At 41.8% G+C, this 18154-nt stretch overlaps 1 protein-coding gene across 3 annotated transcripts in view; it reads right to left on the reverse strand.

The window, feature by feature from the left end:
- LOC117435074 (mitogen-activated protein kinase kinase kinase 3-like) overlaps nt 1-17273 on the reverse strand; it is a 56563-nt gene extending 39290 nt beyond the window's left edge. The window contains exons 1-5 of one of the 3 annotated variants that reach the window (XM_034057993.3): nt 15701-17273; nt 15097-15588; nt 11140-11221; nt 5840-5961; nt 3606-3646 (exon numbers count right to left, since the gene is read on the reverse strand). In XM_034057993.3, the coding sequence (XP_033913884.1) occupies nt 3606-3646; nt 5840-5961; nt 11140-11143 (167 nt within the window). In that variant the 5' untranslated portion in view covers nt 11144-11221; nt 15097-15588; nt 15701-17273. Of the gene's footprint in view, nt 1-3605; nt 3647-5839; nt 5962-11139; nt 11222-15096 lie in introns of all 3 variants that reach the window. The other 2 variants (XM_034057994.3, XM_034906840.2) reach the window with 2 other exon arrangements.
- Between the last annotated feature and the right edge of the window lie 881 nt (nt 17274-18154).

Below are 18154 nucleotides of genomic sequence, written 5' to 3' on the forward strand. Positions count from 1 at the left end.
GATCATAGCTAGTAAGCGACCATTTACCCAAAAGGGTTAAACGTTTAATCTATTAAACAGTTTGTTTGTCTAATTTTATAATAAAGTTATTCCTTAGTACAGTATAATCCCACGAAACTGGACTAATTGTGGGGTGTGCTGTACGCAGACCGGATAACTGCCCCACACCCTGATAGTAACAGGGAATGCATTACAAGACTGAAAACTACTGAGAGCTTTGCCTGATTTCATTCACAAGGCTGCAGGTTAGGAAGCTCTGCAGCCTGCAAAATACACATGAACAGCTAACACATGTTAAAATAAAGAATGAATGCTTTGCTGGGGCCAGGCAGATACCCTGCACTGTACTATAAATGAATGTTCTTAAGCATACAATTACAGAGAACCTGAATAGATTTAGTTGTATTAAGGGAATGGGAGCACTCAAGTCTGAAGCTTAAACAGGATTTAGGAAAAATACCTAAACAAATCAAAGCTGGAATTTTAGCCTTCCTAGAAAAATATGTACTGAAAGTCCCTGGCTTTCAGTAGAGAGTGTTGGACATTGATGTTCTGGCTTATTGAAGGACAGGCTTTCAAGGGCTTTGAGCAGGCTGTCAATAACACACATGCACGATGAAAGCCCTGCTCTTATTTACCTGGAGTGCTCTTTGTGTTATTACTGTAGTTCTGCAATGCTAACATGTAGCTTGGATTATTGATTTATTACTAATATTTCAATTGGGAGCCTAGCTGGTCTGGACCTGTGTATACTGCAGCGGTGTGGTTTCAATGCTAGCGTGCCTGACTGGTCTAATTGTTCATGACAGGAGGCTGGTCTGAGCCCAGCAGCCCATTCCTTTCCACCTTGCATTTCTGTGGTTGAGGCTGGCTGCAGCTCTGAAAGCAAACTCCCTTTCCCAGTGCAGAGTTCTCATTGGAACTGCATACCAGCAGACCCAGCCTGCCACCTCTGCTAGCTGTGCACGGCTTCCTGCACATGGGTTTACATTATTGGACAGCAGGATATGAGCCACACATAGTAAGTGACTGAGATATTCCAGCCTATTCAAACAAACATTTCCACGGTGACTGAACCAGGCTGCTGCTAATGTTCCGCACAGCAGGGAGGTTTCTGTGGCTACAACAGCATGCAAGTCATTAGGCTTGCCCTTCAGTTTATTCAGTCCTTTCTTACTTGGATACTGCTGCTAATGAAACAAACAAACAAACAAAGCAGCAACATCAATACTGCACTGTGGGTTATCCCCTTTGCTATATAAATGAACGTGCTGTGTGTACATGGTCCCCTTTGCTATATAAATAGGGCTTCTGTTTTTCAGGTTTTATTAATTGTATTATGTAAATCGAGTTTTATGTAAATCGTTTTTTTCTGGGCTTTTGTTTTTGATATACTGTATGAAATTTGTATTTTAGGTTACTTTCCAAAATGCTTGAGCGGTTTTTTTTTTGTATGTGTGTGTGTCAAAATATGTATAGTAACTCACCAGTACTTGCACACTTAAGTTGTACCTTCTTTCCTTTGCTGTCTTCCACAACAAAATTCCTGTGGTCACGGGCACATTCTTCTGGGGTTTTTGTGTGTAGGCATTTTTGTACATTTCGTCACAGTTCTGTTTTAAATCCTCTGTGTCTTAACTGTAATACAGCTTTAAATCCCGCTAACAAGCCTCCATCCTGACTGTAATCTCATTTTAAATCTTGCAAGCAAAGTCTCCAATAGAAATGTAGGAATGTGCTGTCACTCAGTAGTTGGGGCGGGTTTCAAGTATTCAGAACTAATCAATGATAGATACAAGTCAGGAACGCGGGACATTGCCCAGCAGCACAGGGAAATGTATTTATTATTTTTGTAGTAGGTTTTATTTTTTTAAATGTGAAAAGGGTGAAAAGTCAACGTGAATAGATTAACCATTTCTAAAGTTTTTACAGTGTTATTGGCTATCCACCGATTTAATTTTTTTGTATTGGGGGGGTTTTATCGGGGTTTATCGGTTAAAACCGAAAATCAGAAGCCCTATATATAAATGAACGTGGTGTGTGTACGTGGTCCCCTTTGCTATATAAATGAACGTGCTGTGTGTGCATGGTCCCCTTTGCTATATAAATGAATGTGCTGTGTGTGCATGGTCCCCTTTGCTATATAAATGAATGTGCTGTGTGTGCATGGTCCCCATTGCTATATAAATGAACGTGCTGTGTGTACATGGTCCTCTTTGCTATATAAATGAACTTGGTGTGTGTACGTGGTCCCCTTTGCTATATAAATGAACGTGCTGTGTGTACATGGTCCTCTTTGCTATATAAATGAACGTGCTGTGTGTACATGGTCCTCTTTGCTATATAAATGAACGTGCTGTGTGTACATGGTCCTCTTTGCTATATAAATGAACGTGCTGTGTGTACATGGTCCTCTTTGCTATATAAATGAACTTGGTGTGTGTACGTGGTCCCCTTTGCTATATAAATGAACGTGCTGTGTGTACATGGTCCTCTTTGCTATATAAATGAACGTGCTGTGTGTACATGGTCCTCTTTGCTATATAAATGAATGTGCTGTGTGTGCATGGTCCCCATTGCTATATAAATGAACGTGCTGTGTGTACATGGTCCTCTTTGCTATATAAATGAACGTGCTGTGTGTACATGGTCCTCTTTGCTATATAAATGAACGTGGTGTGTGTACGTGGTCCCCTTTGCTATATAAATGAACGTGGTGTATGTACGTGGTCCTCTTTGCTATATAAATGAACGTGCTGTGTGTGCATGGTCCCCTTTGCTATATAAATGAATGTGCTGTGTGTGCATGGTCCCCATTGCTATATAAATGAACGTGCTGTGTGTACATGGTCCTCTTTGCTATATAAATGAACTTGGTGTGTGTACGTGGTCCCCTTTGCTATATAAATGAACGTGCTGTGTGTACATGGTCCTCTTTGCTATATAAATGAACGTGCTGTGTGTACATGGTCCTCTTTGCTATATAAATGAACGTGGTGTGTGTACGTGGTCCCCTTTGCTATATAAATGAACGTGGTGTGTGTACGTGGTCCTCTTTGCTATATAAATGAACGTGCTGTGTGTGCATGGTCCCCTTTGCTATATAAATGAACGTGCTGTGTGTACATGGTCCTCTTTGCTATATAAATGAACTTGGTGTGTGTACGTGGTCCCCTTTGCTATATAAATGAACGTGCTGTGTGTACATGGTCCTCTTTGCTATATAAATGAACGTGCTGTGTGTACGTGGTCCTCTTTGCTATATAAATGAACGTGCTGTGTGTACGTGGTCCTCTTTGCTATATAAATGAACGTGCTGTGTGCACATGGTGTCTCTTAGTGTGTAACCGTTTGGGCAGGAGAACTGCAAAGCTGAGATCAATTTGTATACGTGCAGAATTTATAATATTTTGTAACCAGATGATTATTTTTAGTGTATTAACAAAAATCCTCTACCCTTTTTAAAACACATGATTAAGTAACCTCTAAAAAACAAAATCTAAAGTGGACTTAATGGATCACAAGTAAACAGAAATCAAACCACGAGTCCCTTCCTTTTCATGAAACTGTTCTTTAAAAAAATAAGTACAAAAAAATCAACATACCTTCTTTCTCCATTGAGTTCAAACTTTATTCTCACTTCACTCTGAAAATGAAAAACAAAAGCATTACATCCTGTTTCACAAACACCAGATTCTCCAGATATTCAGAGTACAAGCACCTCTTTACTGCGCTACTGCAATCTGCACCTGGACTGCATTCAATAAGCAGGGTCTCTCTCGGGGCCCCGTAACATATGTTAGCAGCTATTGAACGATCTGTTAAGAGCGAGCAGTTTCAAACTGGCAAGCAATGTTTCTTCATGAGTTTAAGGAGGATTTTACAGAAATTCAGCTGTATAATGCTTCCATTGCAATACCTTTGAGAGCAAAAGACATGGTAGTAGCATCAGTAAACGAGAATACTAGTGAGGGCCCTGTAAGAATCGTCAGTTATGTTGAGAACTTTGTTCAGCGATGTCTCCTTTAAATCACATTTTTGAATGGAAAGGTCCACATTCAAGGTAATAAATCCCTTGTTTCCACTCATGCAAATAATGTCACCTAGCGCAGCTAAAACCTCATTTAAAAGGGGCAGGCAACAACTATAGTTTCATTTAAGCGTGGTATATTGTGATGATGTGGTTTACTAATGCAGTATGTAAACATCCCATGGTCCTATTTCTTCATGCATTTTAATACACGTTTGTGATTTAAGAACATAAGAAAGTTTACAAACGAGAGGAGGCCATCTTGCTCGTTTGGTTGTTAGTAGCTTATTGATCCCAGAATCTCATCAAGCAGCTTCTTGAAGGATCCCAGGGTGTCAGCTTCAACAACATTATTGGGGAGTTGGTTCCAGACCCTCACAATGTTTTAATGGGGGCTGGCCAGTGAGGATTTTACAGACATCTTTAGTACGCAAAAAAAGAAAATAAACCACATCATCACAAACGTGTATATTGCCTATTATGTTAAAAATATTCTCCCACTTCCCTGACTACAGTTATAACTTTCTCAGCGGGTATAGCAACAGCACTGCCGATGTCAGGTCAAATTCCGCCCCACACCCCTCTATAAATGTATATAAACGTTATTAATACACGTTAAAAACAACGACTCTAGCGGTTGTGTGTAAAAATAGATCAATTGAATCAAAATGTATTCTAGGTTGTTTTTTTTCAATACCATATTACAAATAATATCTGAGCTATGCATACATATTTCAAGCACAGTATATGTACACAAATGCATATACATGGTTTAATTACTGTACAGGGGGTTTAATCTTGACATCTTCTATTGATCATGAATCGTCTGATCTACAATCGATTAGTTTTTGTTTTGTTAATGCAGCAGAATCTGAGATGAATCCTTGGATATCATACTATTATACACGATCATGACAGGTTAACGGTATATAAATCAACTGCCACATTGAGATTTTAATAACTAAAAGATAGGTAGAGGTGTCCATCCACATACGCTTCCTTGTGTTTCATTATTTATTTATTTTTTTTACTTTTCACAGGATCTATGTGAACGTTTGCCGCCCCGATTTGTCAATCGAAATGTAACGATGGAAAAAAAAATATTGTCGATCTGACGTGTGTGCAAACAAGACGTCTCTACAAGGTGTACCAACAAGCTACAAGCCTTTGCCAACAGATAAAAGTATTTGGATCTGCATTTGAGACTAAAAAATAAAACCATTTATGCAAAAGTTCCTTTAAGACGTGTATTCAAAAGGTTGTTTTAAGAGAGTTATTAATTTATTTTTAATAATATATTTTTGTAATGTAAAGTACTGAGACTTTTTTTGATGTAGCACGAGGCATCAGTCACATTTGTCAAGTTATAAATTGTCCAGGTTTCTTTTCTACTACAATATAGTCACTTAAAAATATTATATTGTTAGTTTTAAAAAGCTACAATTACAACAAAAATATTACTTACCACCCATGTATGGAAAAATGTATTTGCAACCATCACACTGATATTGTAGGTCAGCCAGAGCTACACAGTGCTTGCGAAGTGCACATCACTCAACAGGAAAAGCCACGTGCTCTGACTACTGAACTCACCAGCCACCATCTATTGATCTTGCCAGTAATGTGCACCGCTAGCTATCTTTGGCTGGCAAGGGCCACAAGCCCAGATAGATAATCCCACTGTAGCTCAGCACGTCAATGGTACCACTATGAGCAGAGTGAAGAGCATTTCATTGAATAGGATCAGGACCAGCTGCATCGTGCAGAATTAATGCTGCCTTGGATAATGAGGTCCCGGCGCTGCCTCACCTGCTTGTTGGAGTGGCTGGGGGCCTTGCTCTTGACGCTGTCATAGCCGCTCAGTCTGTGCCGCCGGCCCATCTGCAGAGCAACCAGGTCCTTCATGATGGAGTGCAGGGCCTGCTGCTCATCTGCAAGGGAACACACACACGTTACTGTGAGCAGACAGACAGCACGAGGGGGGAGTCACTGAGCTCACCCCGTTACTGTGAGCAGACAGACAGACAGTATGAGGGAGGAGCCACTGAGCTCACCCCGTTACTGTGAGCAGACAGACAGTACGAGGGGGGAGTCGCTGAGCTCACCCCGTTACTGTGAGCAGACAGACAGTACGAGGGGGGAGTCGCTGAGCTCACCCCGTTACTGTGAGCAGACAGACAGACAGTACGAGGGGGGAGTCACTGAGCTCACCCCGTTACTGTAAGCAGACAGACAGTACGAGGGGGGAGTCACTGAGCTCACCCCGTTACTGTGAGCAGACGGACAGTACGAGGGGGGAGTCACTGAGCTCACCCCGTTACTGTGAGCAGACAGACAGACAGTACGAGGGGGGAGTCACTGAGCTCACCCCGTTACTGTGAGCAGACAGACAGTACGAGGGGAGAGTCACTGAGCTCACCCCGTTACTGTGAGCAGACGGACAGTACGAGGGGGGAGTCACTGAGCTCACCCTGTTACTGTGAGCAGACAGACAGACAGTACGAGGGGGGAGTCACTGAGCTCACCCCGTTACTGTGAGCAGACAGACAGACAGTACGAGGGGGGAGTCACTGATCTCACCCCGTTACTGTGAGCAGACAGACAGACAGTACGAGGGGGGAGTCACTGAGCTCACCCCGTTACTGTGAGCAGACAGACAGACAGTACGAGGGGGGAGTCACTGAGCTCACCCTGTTACTGTGAGCAGACAGACAGGCAGTACGAGAGGGGAGTCACTGAGCTCACCCTGTTACTGTGAGCAGACAGACAGACAGTACGAGGGGGGAGTCACTGAGCTCACCCCGTTACTGTGAGCAGACAGACAGACAGTACGAGGGGGGAGTCACTGAGCTCACCCCGTTACTGTGAGCAGACAGACAGACAGTACGAGAGGGGAGTCACTGAGCTCACCCTGTTACTGTGAGCAGACAGACAGGCAGTACGAGAGGGGAGTCACTGAGCTCACCCTGTTACTGTGAGCAGACAGACAGACAGTACGAGGGAGGAGTCAACAACAAGTGGGTGTTCATACCTTGAATAAGTGTGGAATTCATTACGAGTTCATCATTACTTCAGTGAAATTCAACAGGAAATTCTATTTCACATCTAATTAGATATGAATCCATGTCCTTTATTTTCAAGGATTTTTTTTCAAGCAAAGTGTTTTGTGGCCCCCTTTCCCACCACACTGTATGGTGCTGTAATGGATAACGGCGTGTATTGGTTCATACCATTATGATACCACTGATACATTATCACTGTGTTTCCACTCTACCAACAACAGCCTCCTGCCCTTGTAGCGGCCTGGGTTCGACTCTTGCCTCTCGTTATAGAACGATTGCATTGCCATTGCAGTGAGGATCATTTGGTAAGGGTACGGTTTCAGAAATACTGGGCAAGAATAACTGTGTAAAGCATTGTGTCAGGTTTGCACAGTGCAATGAAAATAACTCCTCAGGAAATAAATAATCATTTCAGCCCAAGGGTTTGTTTGATTCCCTGAGAATGCCAATATGCCAGTACTAGTGCTGGAAAAGCCACACCAGCAAAGGACTGCTGTACTACTGCACTACCAAAGTGTGCCACGAAGTCAATAGCAAACCAGTCATAGGTTTTGACACCTGCTGATACATGTTTTAATAAAATCAGTATTTCTTCCTGAACTATGGCAGCAACAACAGAAGTGCTGATCCAGAGCCGATCCAGTCTCTCCTGGAATCGCGTCTCTGTGAACTGCAGGAGGGATGCTGTAGGGTAAAAGTATGCTCTGTGAACTGAAGCCTTACTGCTTGGGCAGAAAGAAATGAGAAGCTCTCTCATGGATATTGGATATTAACAGAGAGGATCAAACACACAGATTTGAAACATGTTTTTAGTGACCTGCGAGTCAGTGGCAATAATGCACTGCTTTGTGCGTCTGGTTAGTTTTGGTTTACATGCATGTCTGCTATATGACCGTGAGAAACTGCACATGTCGAGTTTCACAGCTCTGTGGTAAACTGGCCCAATGCTTACAGTGAAAGCTCATATGTTAGCAGAGGTTCTAAGTGTGTTGGGATTATTGTGTGTGTTTCAACTCAAGTTTTTACTTCATATTTTTACATCTTGTATACATTAGAAACTGGGGCCTAACATCCAGTACCTCATGTTTACAAGACAGTCTCTGTCTTAGTGGGTTCCCTCCCAAATATTTATAAATTCCATTTTCAAAAGCATTCTGGACATGCATTCACAAGAGTGCAGGCAGCTGGGAGAGATGTGACTGTGCACTGTAACCCCCGTGGTTATGGGCCAGTACTCTACCGAATGCTGACCAATTTAGCAGCTCGTTTCTCCCGTGCGGTAGAGAGGACTATCCGTCTGTGATCAGTAAAGGGAGCCACTATCTGACAGCTGCCATCAGGGCCTCACCAGACACTGAGAGTCTGGATAAACATTGGGGTCAGGGAGGGATGAGGGAGAGGGGCAGTGAGGGGCTGGGATACACTGTTCAACACATCCTGCTGTACACATGCAGCACACAGCCTGACAGGTACACGGGTGCACGGTGGAATAGAGGCACGCTATGGAAAGAGGCCGACACTCATCATTCATTTTAAAAATGTAGTACTAGAGGCACAAAACAATTACATCCCAAAAGTAGACAAATCTAAATCTAAAACAAAATGGCCAAAATGGTTTAATAGATCAATTAAAAAAAATATTCCGCGAAAAAAGGCACGTTACAGAGCGTTTAAAAGGGACCAAAAACAAAGCACACAGAAAGAGTACTTGGAACTGCAAACACAAGTCAAAAAGGAAGTTAGAAAGGCCAAGAGAGAGATAGAAATCAATATTGCTAAGGGGGCTAAAACCAATTCCAAAATGTTTTTCCAATATTATAACAGCAAGAGAACATTCAAAGAGGAGGTTAAATGTCTAAGAGACACAAATGGCAAAATCATAGACGAAGAAAAAAAAATAGCAAATATATTAAATGATTACTTTTCACAGGTTTTTACAAAGGAGGACACGGACAACATGCCCCACATGTCGACCTGTTCCTATCCAATTTTAAATAACTTTAGCATAACAGAGGCAGAAGTGTTAAAGGGACTAGGAGCTCTTAAAATAAACAAATCCCCTGGGCCAGATGAGATCCTCCCAATAGTACTCAAAGAAATGAAAGAAGTTATTTACAGACCGCTAACCAAGATCATGCAACAGTCTCTTGACACAGGGGTTGTACCAACAGACTGGAAAATAGCAAATGTAATACCAATCCACAAAAAGGGAGACAAAACCGAACCAGGTAACTACAGACCAATAAGCCTGACTTCTATTATATGGAAACTTATGGAAACTATAATAAGATCCAAAATGGAAAATTACCTATATGGTAACAATATCCTGGGAGACAGCCAGCATGGTTTTAGGAAAGGGAGATCATGTCTAACTAACCTACTTGACTTTTTTGAGGATGCAACATTGAAAATGGATAACTGCAAAGCATACGACATGGTTTATTTAGATTTCCAGAAAGCTTTTGACAAAGTCCCGCATAAAAGATTAATTCTCAAACTGAACGCAGTAGGGATTCAAGGAAATGCATGCACATGGATTAGGGAGTGGTTAACAGGTAGAAAACAGAAAGTACTGATTAGAGGAGAAACCTCAAAATGGAGCAAGGTAACCAGTGGTGTACCACAGGGATCGGTATTAGGTCCTCTGCTATTCCTAATCTACATTAATGATTTAGACTCTGATATAGTAAGCAAACTCGTTAAATTTGCAGACGACACAAAAATAGGAGGAGTGGCAAACACTGTTGAAGCAGCAAAGGTCATTCAAAATGATCTAGACAGCATTCAAAATTGGGCAGACACATGGCAAATGAAATTTAATAGAGAAAAGTGTAAAGTATTGCATGCGGGCAGTAAAAATGTGCAATATAAATATCATATGGGAGATAGTGAAATTGAAGAAGGGAACTATGAAAAAGACCTAGGAGTTTATGTTGACTCAGAAATGTCTTCATCTAGACAATGTGGGGAAGCTATAAAAAAGGCTAACAAGATGCTTGGATATATTGTGAGAAGTGTTGAATTTAAATCAAGGGAAGTAATGTTAAAACTCTACAATGCATTAGTAAGACCTCACCTAGAATATTGTGTTCAGTTCTGGTCACCTCGCTACAAAAAGGATATTGCTGCTCTAGAAAGAGTGCAAAGAAGAGCAACCAGAATTATCCCAGGTTTAAAAGGCATGTCGTATGCAGACAGGCTAAAAGAATTGAATTGTGAGGGTCTGGAACCAACTCCCCAGTAATGTTGTTGAAGCTGACACCCTGGGATCCTTCAAGAAGCTGCTTGATGAGATTCTGGGATCAATAAGCTACTAACAACCAAACGAGCAAGATGGGCTGAATGGCCTCCTCTCGTTTGTAAACTTTCTTATGTTCTTATGTTCTTATCTTCAATCATAAACACACAAAACATAAACCTGCATCCAGGCTTTCCACAAGCAGAACCCTGTCCCCTCTGTCTCAGCGTCAATACAAGAATAAATAAACAGCGGGAGCAAAGGCACCAAAGTGAATACTACGGGCCCGACTTCCAGGACCAGGGCCCTTTCTGAAGCAAGTGCAACAGGCAAAGAGAAAGGCAGGTTTTCTGAGATGAATTAAGCAACTGCACAGTAACTGTAATGAACTGGTTCGGTCGCTATGCAAAGTGTATGTCATGTTTTACTGTCTTGGGTCTCCTGTATGCAAAGTGTATATCATGGTTATTTGTTCTGTAACTTGCTGCCTCGTCCCCAGAGATCTCAACGTCAATGAGTGTTAGTGAGTATTATCCTGATTCACTTTGAAAATAAACAAATACATAAATACATAAATAAGCGGTAAGCAGCTAGCATGAAACGTATTAGCTGCTGTAAAGATCTGATAAGTGTTCCAAGTAGTTTCTTTGTAGCTTTGTGGTCTTTGCTTCAAACTCCAGCAGGACCCATTATCTTCTGGCTTTGTAAAATGATTGTTTAGCAGCTGGTTAAATTCAAGCTCCCCTGACAGCGTGTGTGAAAGTTCATTATGTTCCTCCCTTTGCATGGCTTTAAACACTGGAACTTACCCATTTTTGAAGCTGGCTGTTGTCTCAAGCTAAGCTGAGGTCTTGGAAAATCCTTGTTGTGTGTCTCACATTACACAGATATCTGCAACGCAAGAATGCAAGAGGTTTAGAAACAGTCCGATTTTCATATGCAGGGACACACAATCACAATGTGTGTGTGCTTTCGACAGATTCTACTGAAGAAACAACAAAAGCACCAGTTACAATAAGTCTGATGGGGCTCCATGCAGGAGTAAATGTTCATAGTGGAGGGTGCTGAAGTAAATGGAATGTAAGAGACAGTTTAGACTAATGATCTGAACGTACTGTCAATCCCAGACCCCACAGATGAAAGACCCATACTCGGCACTTGAGGGTCAGTGCTCACTCAAATGTGCTTTCTCAACGTGAAAGCATTACCTAGTTGGCACACTTAAGTGAGCCCTGACAGTCAAGGGTTGGTTCGGAATATGTCTGTAACTGCACGAACCTACTGTGCCACTGAGCCTCTCGCTACACCACACCACATAAAACCAGTCTTGTTGGCTAGCAACTAGAGCAGTGTATTCATATCAATGGACTAAACCTCTGTATGCTTCTACTGCTGGAAAAATAAACAGCAAGCACAAGCTTGTATAATGTACTGCATGCTGTTACTGTATTGATGGTGCTGATTCCAATGCAGTGACGTGGAACAGGAAATCAATAACCCTGACAAGAACTCTGAGCTGTGTGAAGGTTAATGATCTGATTAAACTTGCAGCTTCATTCATTCCTGAAAAGTCAGTGATGTCATTTCAGTATTGAGTTTGGAGCCAATTATTGTTAAACATTCAGTGGTGGGGTTTTTTTTGCACTTGAGATGACCTCCACGGAAGAATGCATGAAATGTGCTCTGGAGTCCGGAGCTGGACGGAGCACTGCTCCAGGGCTCCTCTAATGCTAGCAGTGTCTGAGAGTCACTTTAACAATGTGCAGGCACTAAAAACATATTCATAAAGCAAAATACATATTTACTGTCCTGGTTAAAAATAGTGATTCCAAAGGTTCTGCAGGTAAACTGTTACAAGAGGAACTTCGTACTAGAGACAAAACTAGTAGTATTATCACTTCTTCAATATCCACTGTCTGACTTGCCATAGTTACAACTGCAATAGTAACCTGCCTGGACTAAATGGCCCACAGCATTCAAAGTGTTTGACCAGGTGAGTCTACTATGAGGTGCAAATGTTCTGCAATATTAGATTTAAAGCATTTTGTAGTGTCCTCTTTAAATATGCAGATATATATTTTAGGGAGATTTGGAAGCTTATAAGCCTGTGCTCCTGAAATGCACAGAGCTGTTACCAATACAACAGTTCTTGTTTTGTTTCCCTGGATTCATAACCTCCTTCTGCTGAATGAGTAGTACAAGCATGACTGTCACAGATAAGGCTTCTAGGAGGAAGGAAGCTTTGTGTGCCTCGTGAAACTTTCTGTATGGGAACATACACAATGGAAAGCCTGGCCTGGCCTGGCCTCAGGTGAAGTAGACTGAAGATAACACCGTCCTCTGGGAATTACATTTTAGTACCAAAATGAAGACAGTTGTGGCAGCTGCAGTTCTGGTGTGAATGTGAGCTACTGACGATTGAAAATGAAAACTGGATCAAGTATATTCAGCTATTCTAAAGAAAGTCCTTACTTTAGTCTCCTCCCCACATTCTCTAACCACTTCAATAGAACCACGCTCGCTTGACGAACCCAGTGCTTTTACTAGGTGAGCCACAGGGACCCTGAGAGACATGTTGCAAATTCAGAGGTTCACAGAACTTGTGCTTAATTAACACGTTTCTATCTTTAATTATTAACTGAAACAATTAATAGAGATCTGCATGCATTTGGTCTGGTGCTTTTGTGCTGTCATGGACAGCTGTTCGTTACTGGTAATGGACGCGTTAATTGGAAGTGCTGTTCTGTTATTGATGGACATGTTCTTTATGAGTACTGTTCTCATTTCAGATACATTTACAGCTACATGGCTTTCAAATGATGCACAATGTGGTATCAGAATGTCACTACAGTACATATACAATGTGTGACAGGTCTACCTCCATGAAAGCCATTTTATAATTTGAGTTCGTAAAAGCCTTGCAAGCTCGGAGCTGCTGCTAGTGTTTGCTTCTTGTGGTTGAACAGGGAGATCTTGTAACGGACACTGCAGATAAAGTGAGAGGCAACATGGACATCCTGTTCCCCTGGGGGAGGGGGGGGGGGGATGTTTTGGAACTTAATTAGTCAAGAATGAGAGAATTCAGCCAAGCCACATTTTTTGGGGGGACCAATAATTTACTAACTAGCTCTTTTCTGTAATAGTGCCACACAACTGTTCAGAATCTCATCCAAACGATGGCCCCTCCAATAGCAGTGCCCCAGTAAAACTATATTGAGGAATTCACATACGTGTACTGAGTTGTGCTTAGCTGATGGGATGTGAGGAAATGAAGAGGCAGAGGTGCAGGAGTCGTCAAGAATGTCTTACAGCAAGACAGCTCCAAACTACAACCATAAAGGAGCTTTTCCTTTTCAGAGTTCAGCAAATTATACCAGATAACATTCTTGCATTCCTGACGACAATGACATGAGTAATGTGACGACATCTTATTTCTTATCTTATTGGCAATGCTTGTTCCTCTCCCCAGAGCAGCATGGTGCATGTTATTGTTTGTGGAGGTGCATCACTGGAGTAGCTGAGCCCCTCCTACTCTAATCACAGGAGGGTTAGTGAAGTCTGAAACATGTCTGGTTGTGCAACATTTTTTTGACCTCTCCCATTTGCAAGACTGAGCCCCAAAATCCAAGAATGGTTTGGCTTCCCAGGCCCTGAATTTGCAAATGAAAACTCTCACCAGACATGTCAGGAGCGTGTACTGTATGCATCCGGGAGAAAAATGTGTGCAAGTTTACTGGTGTCACAAGTTTACTTTTAGTAACAGGGTGCTTAATTAATGAACTTGCAAATTGGTTGGATCATGATCGTAAATGATCTAATTTCTTACTTGATATAGAAGCTGCCTTTTTTCAATGCAAATATGTATCTTAAATTGTAATTAGTCATCTTTTCCAGCTTTGGTCCCCTGGTGTACTGAAGCCGCAAAGCACTGGGAGTGTGTTCAGGCCTGTCTGCTTACAGCAGAATTGAGCCTCAGTAGATGGCGCCCCTCAGACAGTTCAAGAATAGTCTTTACTAACTACCCAGTGCACCAACGTGTTCTCTGAACCCTCTAAATTCTGGCAGCATTCCTGTGTGTATGGGTTCTAACATGCAGCTGTCCTTCCATGCCAGGGTCAGGTACAGTAAGGCAGGCCATTGCACACCAGTATGACTCTTGAGTACAAAACAGGCAACTGCTTCCACGACACTCCTAAACCACTGATTTGTACTCTAAAGTCATGCCAAGAAAAACAAAGATATTCACAATACCCCTCCCCTCCCCTCTCCCTTAACTGCAGAATACTCACTGTTGCATTCTTTTTGTTTCAAAGTAGAAACATGACTTTAATCTTATTAAAATAACAGTGAGGTGCAGTAAAAAAAACTTGTACTGCTTTCTGGAAAACTCAAATCTGACAGAGCACAGCACAACTAAAAATAACTTGTGTTATAACTTGTGGTGTTGGGCCTACTGTGCTTTCACTTTAGACACATCCTGGAACAAGCATGTTAAAATAATCGACACTGCAAAATGCAAGACTACCCTGCAGCGTGTATTTGAATAATCCTGATCCCTCAACTGCAAGTCAACAGGGCTCAGAAACCAACCCACGCAACCATTCAAACAGGAATTCTAAATGTCCAGCTCTTTGTGGATATATTTTCTTTCCTATTTCAGCAGATCTTTTATTTGTAAAAACATGGGGGAGACAGGAAGGTAACCCCTAAACAAAGCCTGTAACTATACGAGCAGAGGAAAGGCTCAACCCCTGGCAGCCTCTCACCTTTTCTGGAAAAGTGTTTGCCAACTGCTTGATTTTGCCCCTCTGCTCCAAGCAGAAAGCGGTAATCAGAAGGCAATATTCCCCACGCTCTCCTGGCGGTGGTCAGTGGTATCCCTTGCACCCTGACATAGTCTTTAAAAGCACAGAGACATTAATGCTGCTAGCTGTTTATTAGCATCGCTTATATTCTTCTTGGGATTTCAGCTGTCAGTGGAACTTGTAAACAAAGGGGAACCATCCATGCAATGGAAGCCATTACCCAGAACACAACACAACGCATCTGTAATGACCCAGGTGTAAAGCAGGGCTCCCAAAACCGGGCTGGGGAATCGAAGCCTGTTCCCAGGGGCGACACCTGGGAAGGCGTACAACCAGAGTATGATGTTCTTCCAGAAAGAAAAACAAATCTGTTCCCGGTTTAAACTGCAAAGCGCTGCGTGTTTCAGTTCAAGCGGAAATAACACTTTGCCACATCTTGGCGTGTGGATAAACCTGAAAGGAAAGCACTAAATATTAGCATGTTGTACTGTCACCCAGAACTCTGAAAGAAGAGAGTCGCAGCTGTTTTTATTATTCTGTTTCTGGCATCTGGAGCAAAACAAACCTGTAACTGTTGAGGAAACCCAATTCCAATGGAAAATCCAATTCTTCTTAATAGCTGGCACAAATAGGATGCAGTTTGCAAAAGCTTTTATTTCAGCCTTTATTTTGTTTATATCCGATCCAAAGACAAGCAGCAATGTCATATACACCGTAAAGCAAGAAACGGATTCATCTTCTTTGGTATGTAGCGTTCAAACATTCTTTGGACTTTGGCCAACTATTTCCCGAAGGACTACTGAAGTGAATGTAGTTTTATAATAAAGGTACTGCGCGCTTTCCGATATTAGAAAACGTCTATTTCAGCAGTAGTGAAGGTGCAACAATAACTTCAAGGCATTTATGAAATCCATTTGTAATCGACGACTCCAAATAAATAAATAAAAATAAAACCATCAAATGATTAGTTTCCGCAATTGTGGTTGCTTTATGCAAAGTTTTCAGGTTTTCATTTTTTTTTTTTTTTTTTACAGACCAAAAAAAAGTCCCTAATTCGTTATTTTTGGTTTTAATTAAACGATTCTTAAGCACTTTGCCATGTTAAAACTCCAAGATTTGTTCACGTTTAAATAAATCTGGCTATGCACCACAAAAGGATGTTCTGTCTGGAGCAAAATGTCATTTCAAATCAGGGAAACGCTGCACACCACATTTACTGCGCAGTCAAATAATCAAAATATCTCCTAAATTCGACTGGGATACGTAGTTACCCGAATTACTGTCAATAACACGAATATCCAAACAAATCAACTTTAATAACTGTTAGAAATAAACGACTGAAATAAATCGTAGCTCCGTGACGTTACGAAGTTTCAAAATGACAGTTAATCCTACTTGTTTTCATAGGTGCACAGGAAAACTATCCAGGTTACAGTTCGTTTAACCACAATAACTTCAAATGTAATCCAAGATCGAAATGTTTTTATAATCCACTATATAGCGTTATATTTCCGTAAAGGTCTCCAAAATCATTCCTCCTCCAGCTCTCCCTTAAAAATATCACATTCGCCACAAGAAAGACGGCGCTCGGTCCGTCTCAGCCCCGGAGTTTGTCCGCTTCTTTATTTTGACAGGAGCGGGGACTGGAACTACGCTCGCAGCTAAGACACGCCCTCTTTTTTGAATGTTAGAATCCACAAAAATATAGAAAATTGCGTTTTACTGTTTAATTCGGGATTTAGTTTTGCACAGACTAAACTGAATCTTCTTGTAGCAGCAAATTTCCTGACAGAAAAATGCAGTCAGTCAGTCAGACCGGAACCCGTCCGTCAGCTTCCGAAAAAAAAAAAAAGAAAAAAAGAAATCAAATCTGAGCCCCAAATAAAGACGCAAACTGGACTCCAACTACTCAACAGCGCTCAAACCCAAACGTCTTTGTTGAAAGCAAAAATGCATTAGCACTGTGCTCTGAATTATTAACTCAAAACTCGAGGATTTTAAAACAGCTAATTATCTTTCTAAACTCGAGCGCGCGCGGTCCCACCGTTGGTTTCCAGCTTTAAGTCACGCGCTCGGTCCTCGGGGGCGCGCAAATGCGCGGTCACATCCACCTAGCGCGTCGACAAGCTCCAGCACAGGCACACACACAACAGTGACGTTTTTAGCAAAGACATGTGATCAATATGCTGCTCTTCCTCACTGTGTTTTTGTGCACACGTCATCAGTGCAGACGGAGGTGTTAAGAGTCCAGGGGTGTTAAAATATTAGGGGGGGACGGACGGACTGTATATTTGTGTACATCATAAGAACCAGCTTGCCCACAGTATTGCACTGCAGTAGGCCTAACAACAAATATCACATTTGAGATCTACTTCAGACCTGTCAACTCTGTTATTTGCAGGGACTCTCCCATTTTTGGACACGGCTCCCGGACAACTGCCGGGACAGATTTTCTCCAGTATTTAGCTAACTACTGTTAAACCCCTTTAAGTCAGCAAACCTTTAATCTGAAAAAGTCATGTACGGTCCTGTGGAAAGCCTAGATTCAACATTCCTAAATTAACAGCAATTCTGGCTGCGCAGTGGCAGATGGTGTTCTGGTCCTGGAGGAGCGTTATTTTTAATTTATTTTTATGAGGGGAGGTTCTGCCTCCACGGCACTCTGATGTCCCATTAAACACAGTAGTCGCAGTAGAAGATCATGTGATCTGAAGCACTACTGTAATGCACTGAGTGCGTTCATTTATGAGTGTGGATTGAAATTGCATCGTTTTGTTTTGCATCGCATCAGAGGAAAGAAGCACACTATTGTTATTGTAAAGATTTTGCATGTATGTATATATTTATTTATTTATTTATTATTGTCGTTTTTCCTCGCAAAACTTTAAAAAGCTCCTGTTCGCATGCAGTGTAACCAATCAACATGAAACTTGGCAGGTATCATCCCGTGTAGATTACAGTTCAGATGCAAAAAAAATGACGCTCCTGCGTCAACCAAGATGGCAGCCTGATGCATGTT

This window comes from Acipenser ruthenus, chromosome 28 (genome assembly GCF_902713425.1).
Source record: "Acipenser ruthenus chromosome 28, fAciRut3.2 maternal haplotype, whole genome shotgun sequence".
Lineage (NCBI taxonomy): Eukaryota > Metazoa > Chordata > Actinopteri > Acipenseriformes > Acipenseridae > Acipenser > Acipenser ruthenus.